The 27,285-nt window shown below is 38.5% G+C and overlaps 1 protein-coding gene across 1 annotated transcript; it reads left to right on the forward strand.

Annotated features, from left to right (window-relative positions):
- Window positions 1–4,052: 4,052 nt before the first annotated feature.
- Window positions 4,053–21,692, forward strand: LOC149176765 (protein TIFY 11b-like). The gene is made up of 7 exons (XM_089423186.1): window positions 4,053–4,203; window positions 4,812–4,927; window positions 5,010–5,109; window positions 5,686–5,830; window positions 6,324–6,381; window positions 6,513–6,626; window positions 21,569–21,692. The coding sequence occupies exons 2-7, from the start codon at window positions 4,899–4,901 to the stop codon at window positions 21,675–21,677; spliced, it is 555 nt and encodes a 184-aa protein (XP_089279312.1). The 5' UTR covers window positions 4,053–4,203; window positions 4,812–4,898; the 3' UTR covers window positions 21,678–21,692.
- The last annotated feature ends 5,593 nt before the right edge of the window (window positions 21,693–27,285 follow it).

Below are 27,285 nucleotides of genomic sequence, written 5' to 3' on the forward strand. Positions count from 1 at the left end.
CTCCAATCAGATTTGTTGGTAAGGAGAGTTGGAATATACAATATAATATTTCTCAATTTTCACCTTATTTCCAAAGGGCTTCTGAGCTATACAAGCCAAAAAACAACCAAAATCAAGCCACATCCTAACGTATGCATGTTAGGGTGGTGGGCAAGGTGCATGGTCTACATGATATGATTGCTCCCTTTACATTTGTTGGTCATGCTGATGAAATTCGATGTGCTCTAGACACTCCTTGATCTCACGCAGACAATAATGAATTCAACCCCGGGTGTGATGGGCATGAGCTAGTTGCTCCAGAATTTCCTCTTGCATGAATTGAATGTCATTCCAGCAGGCAACAAATTCATTGTGATCCTCATACTTGTTGTCCTAGAGGTCCATGTTAGACTGAATTATTCTCAATTATTCAGCAATAGAGTCTAATGTGTTAGCCTAGACTACAAGGTCTAGTGGCTCACTCAGAATTTAAGCAAGCCCCTCCTCCTTATCCAGGCTAGTTGAATGAGCATCGCTAGAAGAAGAGGCACCAACACCTCTATTGTTAGCATGCCCATGCTGTGTTGTTCGACTCTAGAATGGGGCCTCCATCGTTGTCGTTACATTCATGCTGCAAAAACAATCTCAGGCTCCCACACTCCCAAACACTCATTTCTCTCCCTCACGTACTTACACACCCACAACCATAAACACTTAGGTCTTTCCACCCTCTTCTCTCTGTTGACATGTCCTGGGCTCCTATAATGGGAGTCGTCCACCCACATCAAAGCTTCCCCCGACCTTACAACTCCCCAAGGACACTCCAACCTATCGAATTCACAAAAACACACTAGCCAACTAGTGCACTGCCCCCAAATCCTCTTAAGCAACCTCTCAAACTAAGATTGGGCTTGAGATGTGGTGCTCCCACCCTTAGAGCACTCCCAAGTATAGAATTTCATCCCCTCAAAGCATCAATTCACCACAATATCTTGACCAATCAAACTAATGAATAGAAGGGTTAGAGGAAGGAACTCACCAAAAAGACTGAAGAAGCCTAGAGTTCGGTCCACCCGGGACCTAGACATAACCTATAACTCCAAAATTTTCTTTCTCCAGCAATTCCCATACCAATTCACTAGGCTCTCAGGCTCCCTCTCCAGGCGATAAACAAACTTGTTCCACCAAAGCCACATGCCCCCTCGACTAGTGACCTTGAAATTAACAAAGAAATCAAAGTCCAAACTAGCCCATAGAAACCAGACCAGGCACGAGGGAATTACCCAAGCTTGGAAAGTGGCAGAGTTCCACGGAAGTAGTCTATAAGCGACCAACAGGAGAGAATGATGTAAACTGACAGGGGTATAGACCAACACTCGACTCCAATATATGAAAATGGTGCCCTGGGATTCCAGATAAATTTTTGAAGGAAATACCAAACGCACATGCTTATCACTCCCACCAACAGTTTCCTACTCCGTCTTTTTGGCTTTCACCGAAAGCCTAGCAAATGAACAAAACCATCGCCCTTCCACTCTTCACATGTTCTCGTTGCCTGCCACAGGCACACTAGAACCCTCCTCCTCTAGAATACTTAAACCTCTGGTTCTCGTGGTAGTTCCTTGGGCGAGCCAAGATCGCCCTGTCCTATCCCATTACGCTTCACATGATTACTAATTGGGAGTGGGTAACGATCCCAAAGCCTCCTCGATCGTTTGTCTGCCACCCCCATTAGGGAAATAAAACAATATTAATTATTATTATATATTATATTAGTTAATAAAATATATATTGTAATATATAGGTATTACTAATAGTTATATATATTATGTTATATAATTTAATGAATTATATGAATATAATATAATTATGAATATTATATAAGATGTAATATAATAAGTATAATATAGAATATTATATATAAAGATGTTAATATTAATGTTATATGAAAAAAGATATATATATATATATATATATATATATATATATATATATCAAAAATCTTTCTCAATTGTTTTCTTCTCTTAAAAGTTAATAGTCTTATGTCTACTTTATATATATAGAGAGAATGAATAGTTATAGTTACTATCATGTATCAAATTTTTCTCCATTGTTTTCTTTTAAAAGTTAATAGTCTTATGTCTCTCTCTATATATAGTTTAACTTATAGACTAAATGACCTTTCACGAAAATCTATCTCAAGCAAAATTGTGACTTTTTGTTGTTTAAAATACATTTTTGAATTCATAAATAGATTTAGCATCATGAAAAACCTATGAGGGACTCTATTTCTAACAACTTAAACTAAGTTTTTAAAAATATATGCCAAATTTTGATTAAAATTCACTAGAAAAATGCTCTATAAAAAAGTCATTTCATTTATAAGTTAGACTATATATATATATATTCTACTTTTGAGTGTTTTAATCATTTCCTTAATGGTGTAAATGGATCCCGACCACCAAGAACCCCAGTGACACTCAAAATGAATTTTGGACAACTGCAACACAAATTTCCAATAAATTCTACCAAATTTTCTTAAAATCTTATTAGAATTTCCATAATTTTATGGAAAAATATATATCTAGAATAAATATAACCAATTATTATGTCAATACTTAATTTACAATTCATAATTATTAATATGAAAATTATAAAAAAAATTCAGTTTATTTTAATTATGAGTAAATAATTATCTTTTGAAAAATACATTAAATCATATTAAAATGAATATATATATATATATAGATATGGAAACCATAATTATTATAATTATGAAATTTGATAAATGTTTTAATATAATATCACAATTGTATATGAATCTTAAAAAGTGAATTATTCCTTTTATAATTTTATCACATTTGGCTTAGAATTTTATAACTTTTAAAATTGATTATATATATATATATATATATTTATATATATATGAATGAAATATTAAGATAGATAAAATTTAATATGTTTTATTTAATAAATTATGAATATGATGATTAAAGTTCACTCAAGTTTATGTAGTTTATTGGATTTTAAAATTGTAAGAAATTAATTATAATTTTTTAACATTTTATTTTTATATTGAAAAAGTAAGATAGAGAAGTATTTGCCATATTGTCATATTTTTGGTAAGTTAAATGGTCAAGATTATTGGTAGTGTAATAAATATTTTGAAAATTAGATCGAATTTGAGAATAAGATGGACAATGAGAAAAAGTGTTTTTCATATTTGACCTTCTTAGGATCGTACAACTCACAAACTCTTTCATGCCATGGTGATTTTGGAATTAATCAATGTCCTATTTCACTATAAAGCTCTTGAGAATTAGTTTTAATATTTGCAATGTCCATTTACTTCTTAAAAGTCAAGACAAATATATAATTTTTGGTTTTTGAGATTGACCTTGATCACCTCCTTATAATATTTTAATTTTCTTTTTCTTTCTAGCTATTTATTTTCCAACAATTTCTCCTTAGATTTGAAAGCAATAATATAATTTTCCCATTATTTTTTAGATATAATGTAATTCAAAATTTCACATCCATATAATATAACATGAATAATTAAGAAATACTTACTTTTTAAATCCAAATCAAAAAATTTAATAAATTACAATTATTTTCAAATCTATAATAAACTTTTCCATATTTCTTTATACATTTTTCAATTAAACTTATAATATTCCAAAATATTATTATAATAATATTATCATATAAATTCCAAAAAAACTCCCCCTCAAAAGCAATTGTCATACATAAAAATGAGAGATTTATTCAAATTTATCTAATCGTATCTTGCGTACTTTATAGGATGTCCCATCTGTTAAAAATAATAATAAAACATTGAACCTTCAACTTCAAACCAAACTTGCTTTTCTACTTTCTCTGAATGTGCGTAGCAGCCGCCATGAGGGGAGATTGCGTGCTCTGCCGTCGTTGTGTGATTCAACACATGTTCAAATAATTCTGGAAAACAATTTGCTTTCCTCAAGATGGGGCGTTGCCGCCTCATACGAAAGAGAATAACGAAGCCTTTATTTCATTTCGACGTGTAGCTTTCATCGTTCCCCTTTATAAATTTGATGCGGGAAGGGCTGCTGCCGCCATAGATTTGCTTGGCACTAAAAGCAGGGAGGAGGAGAAGCTGATGTAAGTAAATGAAGCTTAATGGATAGGACACAGAGGCGAGCCAAGCAGGAGCCAAGGCTGATGCTGAACGTAATTGATAAGGTAATTGTTGCAGAGGTGAATTTAATTTATTATTTTAAAATATTTTTAGAATCAGTAAAGTATTTTTGTTTGGTTAAGAGTTTTTCTTTTTCAGACTTAAGGAAATAGTTTAATTGTGCTATATTTAGAGGTATTTATTTGGCAAGAGTGAAAGCCTGCACCTTAAATATTATCAAATGGTTATTCTAAATAGTGTATTTTTCTTTAAATAATAGTGATGAGTCAACTTGCATGACCGATAGCAACCAAAAATAGCTATCCTCACTAATGATTTAATAACTGAATCAAAACCAAAAAATAATATTAACATTAAAAATGGTATTAGCCTGGATATTAATGTAAAATGGTATTAGCCTGGATATTAATGTGGAACTGTTGAGAAATTTTTGGAAAAATTGAGTTTTTTATATATATTTAAAAGCAGAACTAATCAAACTTAAACTCATAGGTTACATAAGAGCTCGACGGAATTATCTATTTTATAGCTTGATGGTTAGCCCAAATAATAACTTGGATATGTAGAGCAACTATTTTTATGAAAAAAATGTGCTTTCAATTGAATTTGGGATGACTTTTGAAGAGAATAATTATTTCCATTCATTGATTAGGAGTGTTGGAGGTACTAAGCGCTCAGTTTCAGAAGTTCTTCCTCGGCTGATCCCCAGTCCCGGTTTTGATCCCCAATAGAGAACAAGATGTCGTCAGATAGAGACGATTGTTCAAGGTCTGTTACACGTTTTGAGTCTGGTACAGTTGGTGTTTTTATTTTCAGCTACTTCTTGTTTCATTTATTTTTTTCATTCCAGACCTGAGGCGGCCACGATTCCGGGCAAGCAATCTGGTGCGCAGTTGACAATTTTATACGGTGGAATGGTGAACGTGTATGAGGATATTCCTGCAGATAAGGTATGGGGATTCACGGAGTTCAATTAATAGACTAAACTATTTTATTGGTTGGAATTTTTTCCAGTTTCCTCTATTAATAGAAAGAAATTGTTTTTTGATGTTGGAATATGGTGATATAATTTGGAATGAAATTGTGATAATATACTGAAATTAGCATTTTTTTTTCTTCAATGTTTGACATGAAATGAGTAACTAGCTTGAAACATAATTACTAGTAAACTTCTAGAAGGCTATGATATGTCCTCTTCCTCGTAACCTAGTCACAACAAGGAGATTTGAATTCGATTCTCCCAGAATTTCAACAATTTCACATTTCTAGTTTTTTTTAACAATAAATTTTAATTTATTTATTTTTATCGCTTTTTCACATATTTAATATAAAATAAATTCAATATTATGAAAAACCTCCAAACGCTTAAACTCCAATATTAAACGACTTAAATTTCCTTTCACAGAATTTTAATTTTGTATGCCCTAAAATGACATATGTTTCCTTGTACAGGCCCAGGACATAATGTACATTTAACTAAATTTTAACTTTGTATGCCATCTAATGACATCTGTTTCCTTGTACAGGCCCAGGACATACTGTTCATTGCGAAAGGTGGAAATTATTCGAATTATTCATACACTCAGCTCAAAATACAATTTCCTGTCATGAAGTCATCGGAGGGATCAGTAATCCGCCGCCACCAATCTTCAAGTGGCAAGGTGCTCACAGGTACGACCAAGGCCTGCAGTTTTCATACTCTTCATTAATTTGAGGTCAATCCGGCCTCCACACAGCTAAATCTGATGTACTTCTTTCACACCAGTTGAATATACAGAAGATGATTAAGAAAAGGAAATATGCAGATGAGTAATAGATACTTATTAGAGTAATTTGATAAGTAGTCAAATTTACTTTTTATAAATTTAGGTTCTTATTTTTTCTCTTTTCTTTTCCAAATCCTTTAGGACTTAGAAATTCTATTTCAAATTTAGTTGGATTTGTCTTTCAGATGCAACAGGAACAAATCTATTCGCAAATTTTCTTTTCGAATCTTTTAAGAACTCTCTAGAAAAATCAAATTTAGCAAAAGAATTATGTGAAAATATTTTTATAGGAAAAATCAAATCTATTAGAAATTTTGTAGAATTTTATTAGCAAGCTCCCCGTAATTAGTATCCTGATAATCCCCTTGATGTCATTTTGGCAATGGCATGATGAACAGATCTTCCAATAACGAGGAAGCATTCCCTGCAACGTTTCCTAAAGAATCGCAAGGACAGGTACCTTAACCACTTCCATAACAATATTTGCTTTCTGCAATTTGTTTTCTAATGATTTTTCAGGTCTCCCCGCTATGAAATGCGCAACTAACAACTAAAATGAAAATGCTATCTTGTTCTGCGTTATGCAGGCTGAATGCAAAGGCAAAGTCTCCATATACGACATCTGAAACAAATAATCCCAAGCCTCCGCGATATCCATCATCATGGTCTTCAGTAATATCGCCCTCAAATTCTACTCCAACGTAATCCCATTCTTCACCATGAGAATCCCTCCAATATCTACGAAATGTTTGTTTTTTTGTTTTGCAATTTGATATACGCTTCCAGTTTGTAATCTTGCTATGCCATGGTACAATGGTCTGTAAAGCTCCGTGACCTACGCCAACTAATGCAAATATTTGAACGGAAACAACTACGTTTGTTGCAGTGAAAAAATACTCCCTTCTCCAAATTGTTTCAGTTTTCCAATAGTATTATGATTGTTTGTAAATACTAGCAATTGCATCACATGTTGCAAAAGAAATATGGTAAAACAATAGTATAAGAAAGAGTAGCATGAAGAAATAAACTCTGATATGTTATGAGATTTAATTGAATATCTAAATTATAAATATAAATTATTTTATTTAAAAAGAAATTTTAGGTTTGGAGAAATGTTTGGATAAAAAAGTTGGCTTTTATAGCTCCACACATTAAGCCTCTTTTATAAAAGAGTTCAAGTTGTTAAAATAAGTTATATTTAATCCATATCCAATCTATATAAATACAAAAGTTAATAGAGCTATATCACTATTTTAACAACCTTTTCTTTATGCTCCTTCACATGTAATTGTACTGGTAATAAACATATAAGAACTTCTTCAACTTACCATTTTTTTCCATGTATTGATGTTTTCTTGTCATCTCTCTACTCTATCTTTAGCTTAGTTATGACAAAACAAACCCTATTCGGGTTTTGAATCTTCTTCAACATCTCTAGCTCTTCTAGTGTCCATCTCTAAACTTTTCTCTTCAATTCCTCCAATTCTTGGTTCTTCATGCCTGAGGTTGCTCCTCTTCTTGGTAGAATCCGCATAGTCCTTAAGTTGTCTTCCATTCAGAAACCTTCCTAAAAAAAAGCTTGCGCATGCAGATCAAACATTCTCTACTGTAGAAGCAAACATGCAGTTCAAAATGCTGCAACCACAAAAGTTTTACCTACACGTAGAAGCAAACATGCAGTTCAAAATGCCGCTTACTAATGACGAGAAAAAGTTTTACCTACACGTAGAAGCAAACATGCAGTTCAAAATGCCGCTTACTGATGACGAGAAATATGCTTCGATATAGACATTCTTCTTAAAATTTATATTAGCTATAGACTTGAGGATCGGGCTCAACCCCGATCCATGCAGAGGAGTCATACAGCTACCAAACCTTTACTACTCAAGGTTACTTTAGAAGATACAGGAATTGGCTCCTTACCTTAATGAATGAGCCTGGAGACTAGGTTCTAAATTGGGTAATAAACAGTGGATGGAAGTAGCGTAGATCGCTGCTAAGGTAGCACAAAGTCACCTCAGCCCCTGGTGAGGGTTGCGCGAAGGTGATTATAATAGATTGTGAAGGCCTCAGAAGTCAGGATAGTGCGCGAACCGACCTGTGCAAAGGTATTCATAGTTGGACTAAACCGACCCCTCAGACATATCAACGGTGCGGAAACTTGGTTCCAGCATCCCCCCATACTGCTTCGGGTGAGACCTTGGTCCACGCTCTGTAGGCTGTTGCCGAAAGGGCCAGTAGTGTAGGGATTTGTTTGGCTAATTAACTCCAAACCTCGGTCAGTGCCCATCAAGTCAGCAACACTAGCACATAGGGGAACCATGCCATTTTAGGACTACAGGTAGTTTATTTATCTTTGTGATCAAAGTACACTAGAGGATAGGGCCAAAATGGTTGAGTTTTATTTGCACAACATGGCCCTCAAAAAAAATGAATCTTTGGGACCCTAATGCCAAGCTAGGAGATCTACAATTAATGGCTTTGGCAACATCGATGAACCATGAGGAGTCAAGAGCTGTAGAGATGAAAAGGATATTGGCCAGAGAGCAAACTGAACCTCTTTTGATCAGAGCTAAACAATCAAATCCCATGGCCCTCATCAGTACCCATAATTTGATTGCAAATGATCGTCAGTTGGCACCTAGATATCTTGTTGCCCAAGAGAAAGCAATTTCACATTTTGAGGACATGTTTAGGCTGCTAGGAGATGATAGTATACATGCTTTCCTAAGGAGATGGAACACACTACCACACAACTTAAAGATAAGATAATATCATTCCCCTCAAAGTTTTGGAGAGGCACTCAACAGGACACCTATGTATAAGCAATCTATGCAAAGGTTGAAGGTTAATTGGATAGGCCTAAAACTCAGTCCACCACTACTCTTAGGGATGCTAGAAGGGAGAAAAGAAGAAGAAGAAAAGAGGCAGTGGGAAGAAGTAGAAAAGAAATTAGGCTTCTATGAACAAGAAGAGGAGACCACAACAGAGGCATGGGATGTCATAGAGGCTACCAGAGCCATGAAGGATATGGATATTGACTAAGTTGCTCAGAGGATGAGTAACACTTTTAGTAGGGGCGTGATGGTGAGCCTCATCATTAGGTAATTATATGGGCCTTAATTCACCTCCTATCTTAGTCAAACCAACTATTCTCATAACTTATTACATACTTTTGATTATATTTTTTTTATGATATGAGTTAGAGTTGGATATTTTTCTTTGTGGTCTAATGTGCATTTAATGCAGGATTAAAGGATAAAATCAATGAAGTTTGGAAAATACCAAGGTCAAAACTCAAATGGGACAAGGGAGAGGGATTATAGGAGGTAAATCCTCCTCATTTACTACCCCTCCATTTGAATATTCCTCCATCAGCTCATAGTGCAAACAACCAAATCATGAGGACTAGAAGGTAGTTGAGCAAGTGAAAGACAAAGCACCAGTTTATCTCGAGTTTGGGAACCGAGCCTCCATAATTTTAAGAAAGTCATTGGAGACTTCAGATGTATAAGTAGAGAGGCTTAGGACCTCAAGAGGATTTGGATTTTTGATTGGAAAACTCTACTCTATTTTCAAGCTGCAAGACTTGTGACAACTTTTGATGTAATCCATTGTTTTGGTAATAAGAATGAGTTTTGTTTTGTGCCAGCACTGAGTTAACTCAAAGGGTTGAAGCTCTTGGGTTAGGGCCTGACCCTAGCATCCAAGGCTCCTCTTTATTGTACATGTATGCTAGTATACATTCATAGCTTAATTGTTAATTTTCTTGGTAGATGCATTTCCATTACAACAATATAGATTAGATTAATTGTGTGATAGTTTGCTTCCATTTGTGCCTTCTTTCAAGTAGCAAGTTAGCAAGGAGAAAAAGGATCACCACAAGGTTGTCAGTAGGTGTCTCGACCTCACTTCCTCCCTCTGGGACCATGACTTGAGGAAGGGACCCTTCAGCAACCCCAAAAACACAAATTTCTAGTTCTTGTATGAGCTTTGGAGCTTGTTGTCTTTGATTCAATATTTTGATCATGTTGGAAGGCAGATTTCATTGTCATATTTTTCCATCTCCATTTCTGCAATAAGATCTCACTCATGCTTTCATTCCCTTCAACAACTTTCTTCATGCATAACATAGGCAATTGGTTCATGCTTTTCTAGTTTATGAAAATGTATCTTGTTGCATAGTTCTTGGAAGACACACATGTTTTAAGAAGAGCAGGTACTTTAGGAGGAGACCCAGAATTCATCACCAACAACTACCTTCCACTTCATCCACTGTAGCCATCTCTTGTTTCACCATCACCCTCACTAGTTTTTCATCATTTTTCATTGAAATTCCCCTAGATACATTGAGCAAATTTAACCATCTCTTATCTTGGATATTGACTCTTGAGTGCTCCTAGACCTTCTAACACCCCATTCCACTCATCACACACCTTTCCCAAGCTTCCCAACACCTCCAACACGTCACAATTAGCTCTTGGCTATATCCTGTAGGTTTCCTGTGGTTTCTAGTACATCCTGTAGGTTTTCCTCAAACGGCTTGTTTTGAAGCCGAATTGATGGGAAATCTCTAGGAAGTCACAAAAATCCTCCTAGGACCCCTCCACAGCATCCAACCACTTCATAAACCTTCCAGCCATCCTAAAACACCTTCCATCCACCTGTCACATCCACAAGAACAATTAGTTTGCATACTTGATTTTGCCTAAAAAACCCAAAAAAGTGAAAACAAATTTAGTTTATGTTTTTGCTTGCACATTAGTATGGTTTGATGCTTTTTAATTCTGCAACTTAGATAGTAGCATTTTATTAGTGTTGATTTAGCAATTCTGCTTAGGATAGTTGCTTAAATGGTTAATTAGGATATGGTGTGATTTAGCATTACATGTTGTTTTTCATTACTGCAGTAGAGTAGCTCTCTTGGAGTAGATTTTCCCTTCTTCCATCAAAGAATAAAGCTTCTTATGACTCTATAGAAGTATGGCTTGGAACCCCAGTTGTCTCTCGCCAGCTGAACACTGACAACAGGCAGGACCATCGCTTTTACTTGTGCATACAACACTGTCACCTCCAAGTTTGTATGAACCCCAGGTTGATAAGTAAAGCTGGTAGCCTAGGAGTTGCAGTATCCTTGCTGCAATACTGGCAGTCATCAACAACTTGTTGGAGGAGATTACCCCCAATAAATACAAGTTTCCACTTATGGTAGGCTACAATCTGATTGAGGCACCAACCTCAAAAGAGTGCAAGCAGTTTCTCATTGTAGAATACAACCTAATTTCAACTCCAACCTCGATGATGAATGGACTCCAACCTTCTATAGGCTCCAACCTTGATAATGAGCGGGATCCAACCTGCTCTAACCTCCAACCTAATTAAAGCTCCAACCTCCTTCTTGAACTCCTCGTGGAGCTCTATTTCACATCATTTTCAAAAGGTATCTATTATCATCATAAATATTTATATTTTTATAAAAATAAATAATCACAACTTGTAATCACTAATATCACCAATGCAATATTTTCATCTTTTCATCATCATCTCGACCTATCCACACTATGAATGTTATCAATGACACTGTAACCTTCAAATACTTTCAATACAACAATCATTGTCACATTATGAAAATGTTGCTACCACTTCAAGTATAGTCATATCAATGTTTGTCATTCTCTATCACATTGTTTTCCATATTTTTCTTCAATTCATTCATCAATATGGGAACTCAAAGTTCTTATTTGACCATTTTCTAGCCTTGTTGTTGTAGTGGCTACAACCATGCTCCAAAATTTTTCCTGTGCTTTGATTTTGGAGCCTTCCTTCCTATCCACAAGAGCTTATCTTGTACTGTTGTCAAGTACTCATGATTTGACTAAGGCTTAAATTTTTTATTTTTTCTTGTGTTTACTCATTTTTACACTTATTTGATCTTTCTAAGTCATAAGCTAACCTTTTGACTTTGTCAGACAATAGTTATGGGCATGCCTCCAGAAATTGTATAATCCTTGAGGGCAAACAACCTTGATGATTGGAATTGCGCAGTCTAGACTAGAAGTTAGCCTTGATCTCGGAAACTACGCAATCATGGAAGGAAACCCAGCACTAAGCCAAGAAACTATGCAATCCCTCACTTAGCTAAAAAATTGCGCAGTGCAGTGAGACTGAAAGTTTCCTAGTTCTCAAAATTGCACAATCTTTCCTAGCCACATGTATGGAAAGTTTCCCTAGAAAAGAAAGAAAAGAAAATCTAAAAATAAAAAATAATCCCTAGAAAATAGGGATCCATTATTATTTTCCCGAAGGTGGCACATTTCTATTTTTAGAAGTTTCTGCCAAGTGTCGCTTTTTCCTTGATTTTAGGCATGCACGTCATAAACCCTAATTTTCTCAAATCTAGTTAATTGACACCTCTAGAGCTCATTTTCACGTTCAATATTAGAGCTCTGGAATTCCTGAGGCTTTTTGTCGTTTCGCTTGTCTGACTGCTTTCTTTTTTGTTTCTATTCATCGTTTCTAGAATTTCAATATATTTTAGCTTGTAGAAGTGTTGCTTCAATTTCTTATTTGACTTTCAAAAGTGTCGCATCGGTTTTCTCGTTTTTTCACCGATGGTCACCGTTTCGGTGACTCTCCTCACACATTTGTTTTTCCTTCCATTTTTTAGTTTCTCCAATTGATTCACATTGATTCAACTCTACTTAGTCAAATCCAAACTCAATCTCACATCATCACTTAGATCTTATTGCTTCCCACACCTTCACCGGAAAAATATACACTTTCCTTGGCGAGTTTTTACCTTACCCAACTAGGCACTGTGCAATCCTAGGACTCAAGCTGAGAGCTTGGCCTATGATACTATGTAGTGCACAATACAGGCTGGACCAATTTTGCACTACGTAGTTCTAGGGCTCAGTCTATTAGCCTTACCCACTGAGACTATGTAATGCGTTGTCTCTCCCAGTCTCTGCCTAGGCTGAACTGCGCATTTTGCAGTCTCACGCCTTAGGCTGCACCCTTAAAGCTTGGATACTAAGACTTTGCAATGCACAGTTCCCAAAATCACTCCCCCTCACCTGTTCATGGAAACTGCACAATCACTCTCACTAGTTGTCCGACTTGCTGCTTGATAACTCTTTGATGTTAGATTTGCAAAATCTAATGTTTGCTTGCTATGAGTGCCTTTTCTGTCCCATAGGTATCATAGTTGAGCACTTCTCTCCAACAATCATTGTTACCATGGCACCCAAGAGGGTTGCTTCAAAACATACCACTGACAGTAGTACTGGGGATGAAGTTGAGAAAATGCCAGTGGATTTGTCAGTGTATGTGAACACTCAACTATTTGTATAAAAGTATTCAGATCTAACATGGCACAACGTTAAGGAATCTTTTCAACAAGGAGCTTCAAATTATATCTATAGGACATACATGTTTACATTAGTGTTCAACAGTCAGTATTACACAGGATTTCATGCAGGTATCCAACCTTCCCTTCCCAAGTTCAGATGTCATCATCTTACAGTCCTAGGAAGGAAAGAAGTCGCAAGATGAAAGAGGATCATGTTTTTATGAAAGCGGATTTCATAAACAAGGCAAAGAGGAAACAAAGGTTGTAGAGAGAAGAACAAAGGAAGAGAGAATAAAAAACAGATAAGAATGGAGGAATATAAGCAAAAGCCCAAAGAAGAAGAAAGGCAATGCACAATACTAGTAGAAACAGTGCAGAAGCAAGTTGAAGAGAAGGAATAGAACCAACGAGCAATAGACGAGAAGAGAAAACAGACATAGGATCAAAATATTTCTCATCAGATTGAAGACTTGGTTGAAGTTGTAGATATGGAGTTGGAAATGGAGCCACAAAATGAAGATGTTGACCAGATGCCAAGTGCACCACATGTCACTATTCAGTCTACACCGCCTTCAGTAGCAGAGTTAGCTCTGAGTGAGGAAGGGAATGTTGTTCCTCTTGATGATGATCTGGTAATGGGCTTGTATAATCTTTCATATGATGAATTCCGAAAGATAATTGTACAATCACAAAGAAATAATCTTTCAGATGATCATGCATCACGTATATTCACTAGAGAGAGGGTGATCGTGGCGAACACCCGTAAGAATCCAAATGCCATTTTTGAAGCCAACTTGGCCTTTCGAGGTGTAGCAAGATCGAACACTTAGTACTGGATGGCCAAGAATAAGAAATTGGAAAAAAACTTACGGGCTGACCGACAAGAGATAGAATAGCTTCGTGCAGCAGCATCGAACGTAGTCTTTGCATAGGTGTACTTGGAGGAAATGAGAGTAGCAATACTTGATGAAGTATCAACTTTTGGAGAGATCATTCAGGACCTCTATGAGGAGCACATAACCATACATAAGGCAGTTTTTCAATTGCATAATTTGCAGTAGCAGAGCAAAGACTATGCTAAAACTCCTAAGAATGTATAAGCTTCCTTTGTCGTCATGCAGTGATGGACGATGTGATACAAAGGGGCACCGCTTAACTTGCCAAAGAAAATGAAGCCACAATGATATGAATGGGAAAATTAGTTTTGTTGTACTAAATTCCCTTTCAAAATATGTTAAAAGTGCTTAAGGTTTCATGAGGTTAATTGCAAATTTAAACATGAGTTTTTGAGTGCTCTTATGTAAATTTTATGTACAAATTAACATAAACAAACGATTGAAAAAAAACATATAACAGACATGAACATCACCAAAACAATATCACAACAACACATGATGAAGGAGTTCACCCGCCTAGGCTACGTCTCCTTCGTCCATCTTCTAATGGCTTGACCCTCTCTATTATTCTCAGAAGTGTGAATACATTAGTTTACAATGCTCAGAAAGCTCTGAAACCTATTCGAATGGCTCTAGAATGCCAAAAAAATGCCTGTCTAGTCTCTTTATGCTTCTGATTTGGTCAAAAACAGAAGAAGTTATGACTTCCCCAAGTTTTTCTGCTAATCGCACCACAATTTATCCAAAATCCAGCACCATCATACAAATTTGCCCCAAATTGTGCTAACAGAGTGCCGATTTAGCCAATTTAGCCGATTTCTGGGCAAAATTATTAGGCACATTAAATGGCCTATAAGGTCTTAATTCCAAAATTTATGGTCATGTGGGGTTGACATGCCCGGGGCTAAGGCCAATGGCCTTCCCCCAGCGGTCGGGCAACCTACTCCATTTTTTGGTGGTCACATTAGGGTGGCGCGTCCAAGGGCTGGCCCCCATGGGTGGCCCTTTCCTTGGATTGGCACGGACCTCAACGTTAAATAAACAATGAACACCATAGATATTAAGAACTATGGTATGGCATATTGGTAGGAGGCTTGGTCTTGATGCTTAGAGGTTGCGCTTTAGACTGCCGTCACTAATGCTCTAACCCTTAATTAGAATTTTGGTGGCCCTCAGGCTACCACATGGTAGCCCCTAGCTATGCCATGTGGCAGCCTATGGTTGGCCACCTTCTGACCAATCAAATTCCGTCAAATGCACCCAATGAGATTGTGCCACTTGGAACTCCATGATTTGTCGAAGGCCTGTCGACTGGTCAACCCTGCCACATCAGCCTACATAGTTAGCACTATGTCAGGAGTACAGAATGCCGACTGGGCTGTCACATTTTGCCAAAATTCGCCTATTTGGGAAAATGAATAGAACATGATTCTAGGAGCATACAGAGTCCGTTTCATGCGAAACAAGTTGCACCAGATTTAGGATGATGAGAACTACATAGTTATTCATGTCCCACGCTGATCTAACAACTTTGAATTTTGAGCTCTTTTTTTAGCACCTGATCACATAGGAAGAGCTGGAGAAACCAAGAGTTCGAATGTTGATTCAAAATAACAGGAATCTCGCCTCTTTCATTAGAAGTATTTAAGCCTCATATGTATAGTTATACAACAATTTTGAGGTGTTGGTGAATGCATACAGGATCCGATTAGTTGCTTCACTCATGGAAGCTAAATCCAGGAACCATGTCAGGAAGGAGATTGAAGAGTACTTGGAGGAGCTAAGATAGATTACCACCAAGGAATATTTATAGCTGAATAGACATAATATTCAGAACTACATCGACGGTCCTGTCCAAATTAGAACAATGTTTCTCATGCTTCAGAAGGAGGTTGAAACTGGTTCCAAAACATTGTACCCGGATGCCATGGAGGTAAGAGTGTACTCCCATCCAGACACCATTACGAATTTTAGGGATGTCATCGCATAGTATCAAGCATGGCACCAATATGTGATCAAGAAGAATCAAGTGGAAGTTGTTGAGCTAGAGTTTCCCCAAACTCAAGCATCATAGTGTTTTGTCTTGTTAGGCTGTCAAGTTGTCCCTACCCTATTTTGTCTTATATTGGTACAAGTGTAAATTGTAATATTATTTGTAATTATGTTATAAGTGAAATTCAAAGTGTCAATATTGGAATATAAAGAGTCATGATATAATGTAATGAGTCATTTTGTAAACAAGTTGAAGAGTCATGGGGTTAGTCCAAAGGTCACAAAGGGGAGTTGAAGAGTCACCCCCGCTTGTTATAAATAGAACCTGATAACTCATGTAACAAATTTTCGGGACCCAAGATTTTGGCTAGGCTTAGGCTTGGAAGGAGATTGGGAGTATTGTGAAGAGCCTTGGCTTCTCCGTACTATAGATCGAGTATACGTCTTTGGAGGAGTACGTGTTCATGACTTTAATGTTCCACTATTGGGGCTAGTGGTGTGTCAATGGTGTATGTAGGAATGGAACTTTAACTTATAACAAAAAGTAGAGCCGACACTCTTTCATGCATATGTTATGAATATAGAAGGACTAGTCTTGTTGTATTTTCAATGTATTCTATTTAACTTAAATGCTTATGCTTATGAACTGTTTTGTTTGCATTTGTACGTATCTTGTTGAATGCATGTTATTGTATTAATTCATCACCTTAACTTAAGTACTATTCCACATGTTAGCTCGTGATGTCATTATGCTCATGTGTTCCTTTTAAGTTGCGTATTATTATAGGCTTCAAAGAGGTGCACTTCCTTTTCCCTTTGTGGTTGGAACCTTCATGCATCACACTTGACTTTCCATGCTGTCAAACACTTGCTCTCACCAAAGTTACTATACTTCACTGTGCGCATTTTTGTATTCAAGTCATAACATTACCACCCACTACTGGGACTCCTACTCTGAATGGTGTGAGGTCTATTTGGGACTTCATATTTGGGAGATCGCCTAAATATTGGCAGGTCCAACATTGTCAACATTTATGGCGCTAGAAGGAGGGCCAGATGACAAGGTGAGCCCTTGAAGTCTATTTTGAATTTCTACACTCAATTAATGACTTCTCCCCAAATCATAACCCCGACATATTTTTTCAGACACACAAATATGAAAGTGTTGATGAGAATTATTGATGACTTGTCGAATTTTAAATTCAATGGCGAGGGTGAAACAACCTTATTTGAGCACACCACCTATTTTCTTGATTTCTACATGAAGCACAATATCCATTGTGAGGATGTTGGTTGTAGGTTTTTCATCCTCACGTTCGAAGGGCACGTATAAGAATGGTGTAACACATTTCCTACTGACTCCATATACTCTTTCTAACACCTTGTCACAGAGATGTTCTGTGTCTTTGATATGTATAATCATAAAACTCTGTGCAAGAAAATTTTGAATTTGTGAAAAGCACTTGATTCATTTTCTCTTTCAATATACAGAATATGATGTTGATTGGTCTTTCTTGGTTGAAAGATTCCAATATCTTGTTCACATTTCAGAAAATATGCACGAGCTTGAATATTTCGAACCTCTCCCAACGTACCTCAGTATTAGATCTCCTAAATACATGATGGATGAAGTTGTTCCAAGTGACCCTTCGTCCCCTTCTCATCAAACAACTCTAGTTCCGCAAGTTGAGGTGGGAGAACTTGAGAATTCATATGCTAATCTACCACCATCTTCTCCCACCCCACATACTCAAAAATTTAAGCGCAGGCTTGGACTATGAGTTTGATGGTTACGCTCAAGTGTTATCTCCTCATCCTCCATCCTTTGCTCCCTCCGATCCTTTAGATTGTGATTTGTTGTGTTTCCCTGTTTCAAATATCTCTTTTGATGTTCATGAGGATCAATTTTTGGATGGATTTAGTGTTGAGTAGCCAACTTGTGATATCATTTACGATGATTATGAGTGGGAGCCCATAGCTAAACAAGAACCTACAATGAAGGATGATTCTTCTCCTTCTGCACCTCTCCCTCATTATCCTGACATATTCCATGATCCTGTCACCCCTGTTAAATCTTGTGAAGAATAAGTTTTTGATCATTCTGAGAGCACATGGAATGTCCATTTTTCATTCAAATGTGGAGAGGAAAAATCTATTTTTCTTGACCTTTCCAATCTCTCATCTTATCTTTATAAAAATATAGAGGGTGAAATTTATTTTTATTCATCATCCCTCTTTATGATTCATTAGATCACGAGGATGCCTCTGTTTGTAATCTTGAACTTTCTCATCATGGTTTTCGTGATATTTTCATTAATTCTTTTGATGTGATTCTGATTTTTCCATTGTCGATATTTCTAGGCCATCGATCTTTGATGATCCATATTTTGAGGTGTTGGAAATTTCCCAAGCTGTTGAGGCACTTTAGCTCGAGCTGATGGTTATGTCAAGTTCTTGTAGTCTTGAGGTCAGTTCCACTTCCAATTAGAAATGTGTTAGATTTTTCTAGGCTCCTCATCACTCTGTCACACAAATCGAAGATCAATCTATTTTACAATTTTCACATCCTCCATATATATCACACGATCCCATCTCTTAGTGATTAGAGGAGTCATATATGGCGATCATGGTTGCAAAACAAAAAATTTCTTCTTTGTTTATGTTCACTCATTTTCATAGTTCGAAAGTTTTCTCTTGCATGTCTTCAGGTCGCAGTGTGTCTAAAAATCACCATGCCTTTATAGAATATCTTCCATGCACGTTTCATTCTTTCTTTTCTACACATTCTTTTAAACTTCTACTATTTTGGTTTCTATTGTCTTATGTTTATTGTTTATTGTTATGCTTTTATATCATTTTTGGCATGCATTCCCTCGCATACACAGGCTAGCCAATGCGCAAGTGGCTACATTGGAAGTATTGTTTCACATAAGTTTGGCCTATTCAATGTTAGGTTAGGAGTAGGAATAGTTGTTTTCTTTTCTTGTTTGTTTCTTTTATTTTCTTTCTTTTACTTTCTACTCTACACTTTTCTTCTACTTGTTTTCTTTCAGTCATAGGATAGCTTCCACATGAGACCATGTTTAGCATCTCAGACAAGTAGGGTGAAGTCTAAGAGGAAGTTATACTGCTATCAACGACTGATTATCTTTATATTCTCCCTCTTTATGTGAATCTTACATTTCTTTTACTTGATGATACTCTGATGGAAAATATGTTCCTTTTCAAAGAAATTCATAGTGAAATGATGATGCTTGCACTTTTAACTAATACCGCCTACTCTAATCGGTCTTCTATTTTCAGTTAATCCTTGTCAAACAAGTCAAGTATAGTAAGGAGGGGAGGACAACCTTAACAAGTATGTCAAAGGTGTATATAAATATCCTTCTCTGAAGGAACAATCTCTTCTTCTCTCAATAAGTTGGGATCCCTCTTTCACCCCCATGAAATAAATAAGTTCCTATGCACAGTTCTTTAAATAAATAAATAAAATGAAAAAATGAAAAATTAAATAAAGGGTGAAAGACGAGAAAGGATTCCTATGTAGAGAGGTGAAGCAAGAAACTTTGCTAGGGTACTATCCAAGCTCACTGACAGAAAAGAAATGTTTTTGTTCCTGAAGTGACCCCACCGGGGTACTTTCGAGGCCTACTAGCAGCGAAGCAACACTAGAGATGAAAACTAAGACCCTGACATTTTCTTTTACTTTTAAATTTATATACTCCTCATTCCCAATTGAAACAAATCAGTGTGACTTGGCTTTGTATGTGTGCTACCAATGAAGAGAATGGTAGGGACTATATATTTAACTCAATCTAAGTGAAGAAGTTGTGACAATCAATGACTGAATAATACTTCCATAAGAAGTAGACCTGTTTTGCATGAGACAGGATCCATACAGATAGTTGGAGTTCTACTAGTGTGTCGCTAATGTTTTAGCGGCTACAACCACCCTCCAAAATTTTGCCTATGCTTTGATTTTGGAGCCTTCCTTCCTATCCATAGGAGCTTGTGTTGTACTATTGTTAACTACTCGTGATTTGACTGAGTCTTATATCTTTTATTTGTGTTTGTGTTTGCTCATTTTTACACTTAGCTGATCATTCTAAGTCACAAGCTAACCTTCTTACTTAGTCACGCAACAGCTATAGGCTTGCCTCCAAAAACTACGCAATCCTTAAGGACATGCATCCTTGATGATTAGAATTGCGTAGTTCAGATTGGAATTCATCCTTGAGCTCAAAAACTGCGTAGTCATGGACGGAAGCCTAAAACTGAGCCCAAAAACTTCACAATCCCTCACTGAGCTTAGAAATTATGCATTGCACTCAACCGAAAAGTCTCCCAACTCCCCATAATTGCGCAATCTTTCCCAGCAACGTGCATCGAAAGTTTCGCCAAAAAAGAAAGAATGAAAAAAAATCTAAAAGACAAAAATCATTCCTAGAAAATAGGGATCCATTATTAATTTCCGAAAGGTGGCACATTGTTATTTTTAGAAGTTTCTGCCAAGTGTCATTTTTTCCTTGATTTTAGGCATGCACATCATAAACCCTAATTTTCTCAAATCTAGTTAAGCGACACCTCTAGAGCTCATTTGTGCATTCGATCTTGGAGCTCTATCATTCCCAAGGAGATGAAGGAACCTTTGGTGGGGTTGTCATTGCTTTTCCTGGTGAGTTTCACTTTTATCGCCTTTTGCCTCTTTTTTTGTCACTTTTTGTCATTTCTCTTTTGTGAGTGTTGTTTTTCTTGTTTCTCTTCATGGTTACTATTGTTTCAACATATTTTAACTCGTAGAACTATTTTTTCAGTTTGACGTTTGCCTTTCACAAGTATCGATTTTTCTTGTTTTTGCACCGATGGCCACTGTTTTGGTGACTCTCCTCGCATATTTTTTTTCCTTCTGTTTGTTTAGTTTCTGTAGTTGATTCATCTGTACTTAGTCATATCTACACTCAATCTCAAATCATCACATAGATCTTCTTATTTGCCACACTTTTACTGGGAAAATCTGCACTTTCCACGACCAGTTTTTACCTTACCCAGCTGGGTACTACGTAATCCTAAGGCTAAAGCTGAGAGCTTGTCCTCTAATATTGTGTAATGCATGGTATAGGTTGGCCCAATTTCACACTGTGTAGTTCCAAGGATCAATATACTACCCTTGGCCACTGTTGGCCCTCAATTTTGGTCAATTTTTGCTTAAGGAAACTTACTTAATCCTTATATTTTCCATCCATTTTCCATCAAATCCATCTCATTTTGATGTATTTTATGCATATTCACATATTTAATTTTAATTTTACAATTTCTAGAAGTTTTTATGAAAATTGAATTTCAAGTGCAATTTTGGAGAGAATAAAAAATTCCCGTAATATCTATGTGGATGACATATTTGCAGGACACTTGGGCTCGAGTTGGATACACGAATGGAAAGCTTGGGAACTAGGACTGAACTAATTCCAATTGGTTTGATCAAAACAAGCTTTATCAGGCCCGGTCAAGGCTAGTCAAACATGACTAGTCATCCAGAAAATCCCTAGGAAATAGGGCAGTTTTATGATTTCATGGGATTGTCCATATTTCTAGTGATAGATTAGATGGATTTGACTTGGATAGATGGATATGAATATATATAGTTGTTCGAGAGACTTTAGACCAGTTTGTTTCATGATCTTTTATTTAAGCCAAGACTTTGAAGGCTTATGATATGTAATTTTTATATAACTTTATGTTGAGACATTTGAATATTGGATATTAATTAGAAGAACCTGTTCTAATTTCATTTTTCTATTCATAGGTGTGGATGAGTGACTGAAGTTTTAGCATTTGATAGCAGCCTCAAGTGTGCAAGGCAAAGGTGGAGGGCTCCCACTCCAAGCTAAGTACACTTCATTGTTAAACTAGCTTAATTTTCATGAACTAGTTGCTTTAGATTTGTTTACCTATTTTGATTCAGAATTTTCTTATTTGAATTAATGTGTGATGATTTATATTATTGATGAATCTTAGTTTGTTTGTCATTTTAATAAGAAGGGACAACAAAGTGTTCAAGTTGAATTCTCCTTCTATTGAATTAATAGATCAAAACTAGAATTCATCTTTGTTACATTCAAGTATAGATCACCCTCTATTAGTGTAATGGGCTCCCCATCCAATTTGGAAGCCTTGGTCTTCTTCCATGGCCCTATTCGTTCCATACCACATGACCATTTCAGTTGTGTTGATGTCGTACTCGGGTGCATGTCTTCTGTCCCCTATCCTGCGGTCAGATCCGGGCCTCTTCCCTCCTGTGTCGTGGTTGCCCCAGTTGTTGGTGCTGTTGCTGCTTTGTCCGCGGCCTTGGTCTGCTCCGAAGCGGCCTTCGCTGCCTCGCGGGAAGCCCTTACCTTCTTAGCGAATTGCTCGTTCTGCTTCTGTTGTGCCAGTAGCTTGGTGGCATCCTTTTGTCTTTGTATCGCTGCCTTATCGCGCATTGCCAGATCCGGGGCACGCCACTCGGATGGCCATGAGTTGAGCACTACGAACACAGCATCATCAATCGTGATGAAGGGGAGTTTGGTCCATTTCTACTCTAGATCCTTCCATGCCCTAATATACACATTGTGCATATTTACCTTAAAGTCTGCAAAGCTCCACAAACTGTCATATACCATGGGTGATAGGCACGACCGTTTGTTGATCCCCATCCATATGCTTTCCTCCATAAGTATCCAAAAGATCTTGGTCTCACGGATCCACGTAGCGTCCCTTGTTGCCCATAGTGACGTGTATGTCACTGTGTCTAGTAAGTCTTGATCAAGAGGAGGAAACTGACTGTCCTTCGGCAATTCCCCTACGACCAACAAGATGGATAAGAGCAACCACACATAGTGGAAGGTCTTACCCTGCTCCTAGGCCTCCTTGTAGTTCGTCAGGAACTCCTTGTAGAGGAACTACGCCCAGTTGAGCTGTACCCCCTCGGTGCATTGCTCGGCCAACGCGGTGACCATTGCTGGTACCTCATTGCCATGGAATTTTCTCATCACTTTTCCTACCAGTAGCTGGGTGGCTACGCGCACCCCTCTTTTTTTCAATGCTAGTAATGACATAGCCCCTTTGCTTCTTCTCCAAATTGTATTTCTTCTTCATGGCCTCTGCGAGCGCCAAGTCTCCACTTTGGCCAACTATTTCTGCAGGGTTCCTTCCCATACAGGGATGCCAAGAAACCCTATGAATAAGCTCCGCCATGATGGGAATCGGCTCCTCCAGCCACAAGTACCCATCATGCACTAGGCAAACCAGTTGCCTGATGACAAATATCGTGATTGGTGCCTGGCGAAAGTGTGGAATCCATAGTTGGTGGAGTAGCCCAACCTCCTCCACCCTGCGCAGCCATTTCTATGGATGTAGCCCTGTAACTGACCCCTCCTTTCTTTGTTTCATAAGTTGTCTAGTCTCCAAATGTGGGAACTTTTCGCTGTCTGCGAGGTCCCAATCTTCAAATTTCATTGCAGGCACATGGCTCAAGACTGAACCCTCAAATAGAATTCCATCTGGGAGGAGTGGGGTTTTGAGTGCGCTCTTAACAGTATCCACGTCCTTGGGTACTTTTGCTTTCCCTTTCCGTGGGGGACATATTTGGGCAGTTTTGCTACAGCGCACACTGGCTGAATGTCTTCCTCCATTTCTTCATCTGGTTCAATCTCTTCTACGAAGGCCTGAAGATCCTCTTCCTCATCATCTGTCTCAATATTAACCGTCTTGCCCTTGTCTTCCATAGACAGTTTACTGAACCACAGATTTTGTGGAGACATACAGACCGATCCCACTGCCTGTGGATCCTTTTTGGGCCTATGATTTAGGGATTTCCTGTGCATCCCCCACCGGCGGCGTAGAGCTCTACGTGGCTCCCTTGGTTGTTGACATCATTCTAATCAGGAAATCCTATGTCTCCTTCGGCAATGTCTCAAACACTGAACTTGCTCTCACAGCCTCCAAATTCGTCAGGTCCATACCCAATTGGTAGCACAACAACTGAATTCTCAAAATGCCAAGGGTTGTTCGATGGAGAGCCACCTGTGATTTATAGGCCTTTTTGAATTCAAATTTGACCATTCCCCCCTTATTTAGCTCATTAATGCGAGATTGGTGGTAGTTAGCCCCAAATCTAGTTCTGACTTCGTGTCTTAATTGCCTGACGCCCGCTCCTTGTTGCCTTAAATTGGACATCTTGTCATGAATAGTGACTCCAACGGTCACTTCCCAACCTACCCACGTGGCAGCGCAGCCCCCTATGCGCGGACGTGCCCCGTGTGTCATACTGATCTTGCACGCAACCTCCTTGTCGCGCAGTGCCCATACAGACTCTTTTATAGTCCCGCACTCTCTTTCAACTACTTGGAGCACTGAGACTGTGCTTCCTACATATAGTCAAGTGGTCGCATGATCGGTGTGAGGCTTCAAGTCACCTTCCAACTCGGTCCATGGGCCTTCCTTGGCTACCCTCGCACCAGTCAGCGCCTCGTGTTCTTCCTTATGTGGTGTGCTTCCCTGGTTACTTTGTCTAGTAAGGTGCAATGAAATCCATGGTAACAGAGCCAGAAATTCTTGGCGACAATATTCTAATGTGGTGTTATGGCTACCCATAATTTGTCCTGTCCTTCTATTGACGCGACATGTTTGTGTGATTTCAGTTTCCAGTGTTCTGATTTCTGCGTCCATTAACATGCTTTTCTACTTCAGTCGTACCCGATCTTCTTTGAGTTCGCGAAGCTCAAGGTTCCCTCGCCGAATGGCTTCTTGAATCTACATATGTTCATCGTCGCACGGCTGCATAATCCCTTCGTTCTAGTCCTTGCGTGTTGTCCCCATTATGGGATTTGTTTTATGGGGATTCTTTTCCAAAGGTATGGCCTCGACTCTGTTCGTCGTCTTGGGAATCATTCCCATGCTCAGGTTCTTCTGCATGGCCCTATAGGTCCATCAAACCTCTAGTATGCACAAGTCCCAATCAGTCCGTCCCTCCTTGTAAACCCTATTCAGGATTCTACATACCTTTTGGAATGCTTCTACGTGGAACCTCTGTGGGGCGTGTTTCTTTTCCTGCTGCTGCGTCTGGTTCCGATTTTCGATCATTAGTTTGGGGCGTGCTTGCACAACACACGTCTGCACCCATCAACACAGGTGGGCACGCAAGTTGCTTCGTCCTGGCTGCCCGACTCTCGTTTGATGCTGGGGGCTTCCAAACCATAAGCACATCCATCTTCTACATTTGCGCCAGTTTACAAGGGTCTCCTAATGTGTGCTCCACCATCATGTGCGTGTTGCACGCAACGTCCATTCCAGCGCACCGTACCACTGCTATTTCAGTACTGCACTTTCAAATTTGTCTAGGAATTCATCCACTGATGTTACTCCATCATATGTTGGTAGTTTCCTTGCCTCTATTTTCATGCAATGCAGTGACCTAATCATCATGTTGCAATTCAACATTGTCACTTCGTGCAACCGATTTTGCCAGCGTTCTACTTCATCGTCTGAATCTGAGGTATAGGAGCTGTCGTGCTCCCATGAGATTCTCCCGTCTACAGTTAGGTTCACCTGATCTTGGTCTCCCGCTATTATCTAGTAAATACAATCCAGCTCATCGTCACTTTCATTGTCGCGCATAGGTTCGGTGTAGCGCGCTCCCTCGGTTGGGTCTAGCGGAACTACTATGCATAGGGACTTTTTCTCAAATATCATCTTCCGCTTCTTCAGGTTAATGACTCCATTCATATCAGTGACCCAGTCTATTCCTCGCAATGCAGGATAAGGATTGCTGTCATCGACAATCTCTATTACTTCAAAGTCTATCTGTGTGCTCACACCTTTGATATCAACTGTTACCCCTTGCAACCTCCCCATGGGAAAAATCTTCTATTGGTTCACCATTCGTAATTGAATAGGGGACCACTGTAAAACGGGCCTGCCTATACGTTTGCATGTTTGCTTCGGTAATACATTCACGTCCGAACTCAGGTCTAGGATTACCTGATCCATTTCATATTCGCCAATCTGCATCGTCAATCTCATTTCCCTCCCGGTGCACAATGTATGCTTCCCTAATTTCCAGACTACGCTCGGTTCCCCTGACCCTGTGCACCTGGTGATCAACTCCTGTAGTTCCTTAACTGCCTTATTGTCACAAAACACTTTCATGCATGTCTCCAAAAAGGTAGTAAGCCTAGAAGGATCCATCCCTGGCTCTGGTTGATCCTTACTACCTGAAGTAGAGGCCTCCGCAAAGCTCTTCTTGGGTTCCATGAACATCTCCTTTGTACGTTCTGGGTCAAACTCAGGTTCCTTTGCAGGAGCCTTGCAAACCCATGCATCTTCCTCAGGCTGCTTCCCCTTACCCTCCCCTATGGTCGCACCACTTCTAAGCATCATGTTCACATTTGGGTCTTTTTCATGTGGTTCAGACCTCATCATTTGGATATTCTGAGTCGGAGGAGGCTGGAGTACCCCTTTCTCACGCATCTGTGCAATCAACATAGGATAATCTACTGCTTCATGATCAAACTAAGCACAGTATGAACAAGATATTCTCGTTGGGTTGGTACAGTCGCGGGAATAATGCCCTGGTCCTCCGCAATTGTAACAAATTAATTGTCCGCGGCCCCTTCCTGGCCCCATTCCTCCTCGTCCTCGACTTCGCCCCTGAAATCTAGCGCGTGCCATCCCCGCGGCTGGGTTGAGGCCTCTCATTTCTATTTGCATTCTATAGGCTGGGGTCTAATTCATCATTAACTCGTAGCTGCGACAACTGCACTCGTCGTGGCCCACCGACCTACAAAAATTACAAAACAGTTGCTCGGGTGCCAGTGTATACTTCTACAACAAATGACAATTATTCGTCATGTGCTTTCCTCCTATCTGATAGATCGTGGACCATAACGCAGGTATCGCACTCGGCCCTGCCTGTGCCTCTGGTCTCAATGGCATTGGCACCCCTCCTGCCAAGTAGTTCGCAAATATTGGACAATGATCCGTGTCATGGCCCTAGCCTTTGCATTTTATGCACCATACTTCCTCATGCACCTCTCGCCGCGGTGCCCTATCCTGCTTCAAGCTCTGCATTTCTAGGCAGCGATT

Source organism: Pinus tabuliformis, chromosome 4_1, assembly GCF_031772625.1.
Source record: "Pinus tabuliformis cultivar Carrire ecotype Pingquan chromosome 4_1, CPIR1, whole genome shotgun sequence".
In the NCBI taxonomy this organism is placed as follows: Eukaryota; Viridiplantae; Streptophyta; class Pinopsida; order Pinales; family Pinaceae; genus Pinus; species Pinus tabuliformis.

Coding starts and splice junctions, on each gene's coding strand:
- LOC149176765 (XM_089423186.1), top strand. CDS start 4,899: ATGTCGTCAGATAGAGACGATTGTTCAAG. Junction 5,110..5,685: donor AGGATATTCCTGCAGATAAG/GTATGGGGATTC, acceptor TTCCTTGTACAG/GCCCAGGACATACTGTTCAT. Junction 6,627..21,568: donor CCCTCAAATTCTACTCCAAC/GTAATCCCATTC, acceptor ACATATTTGCAG/GACACTTGGGCTCGAGTTGG.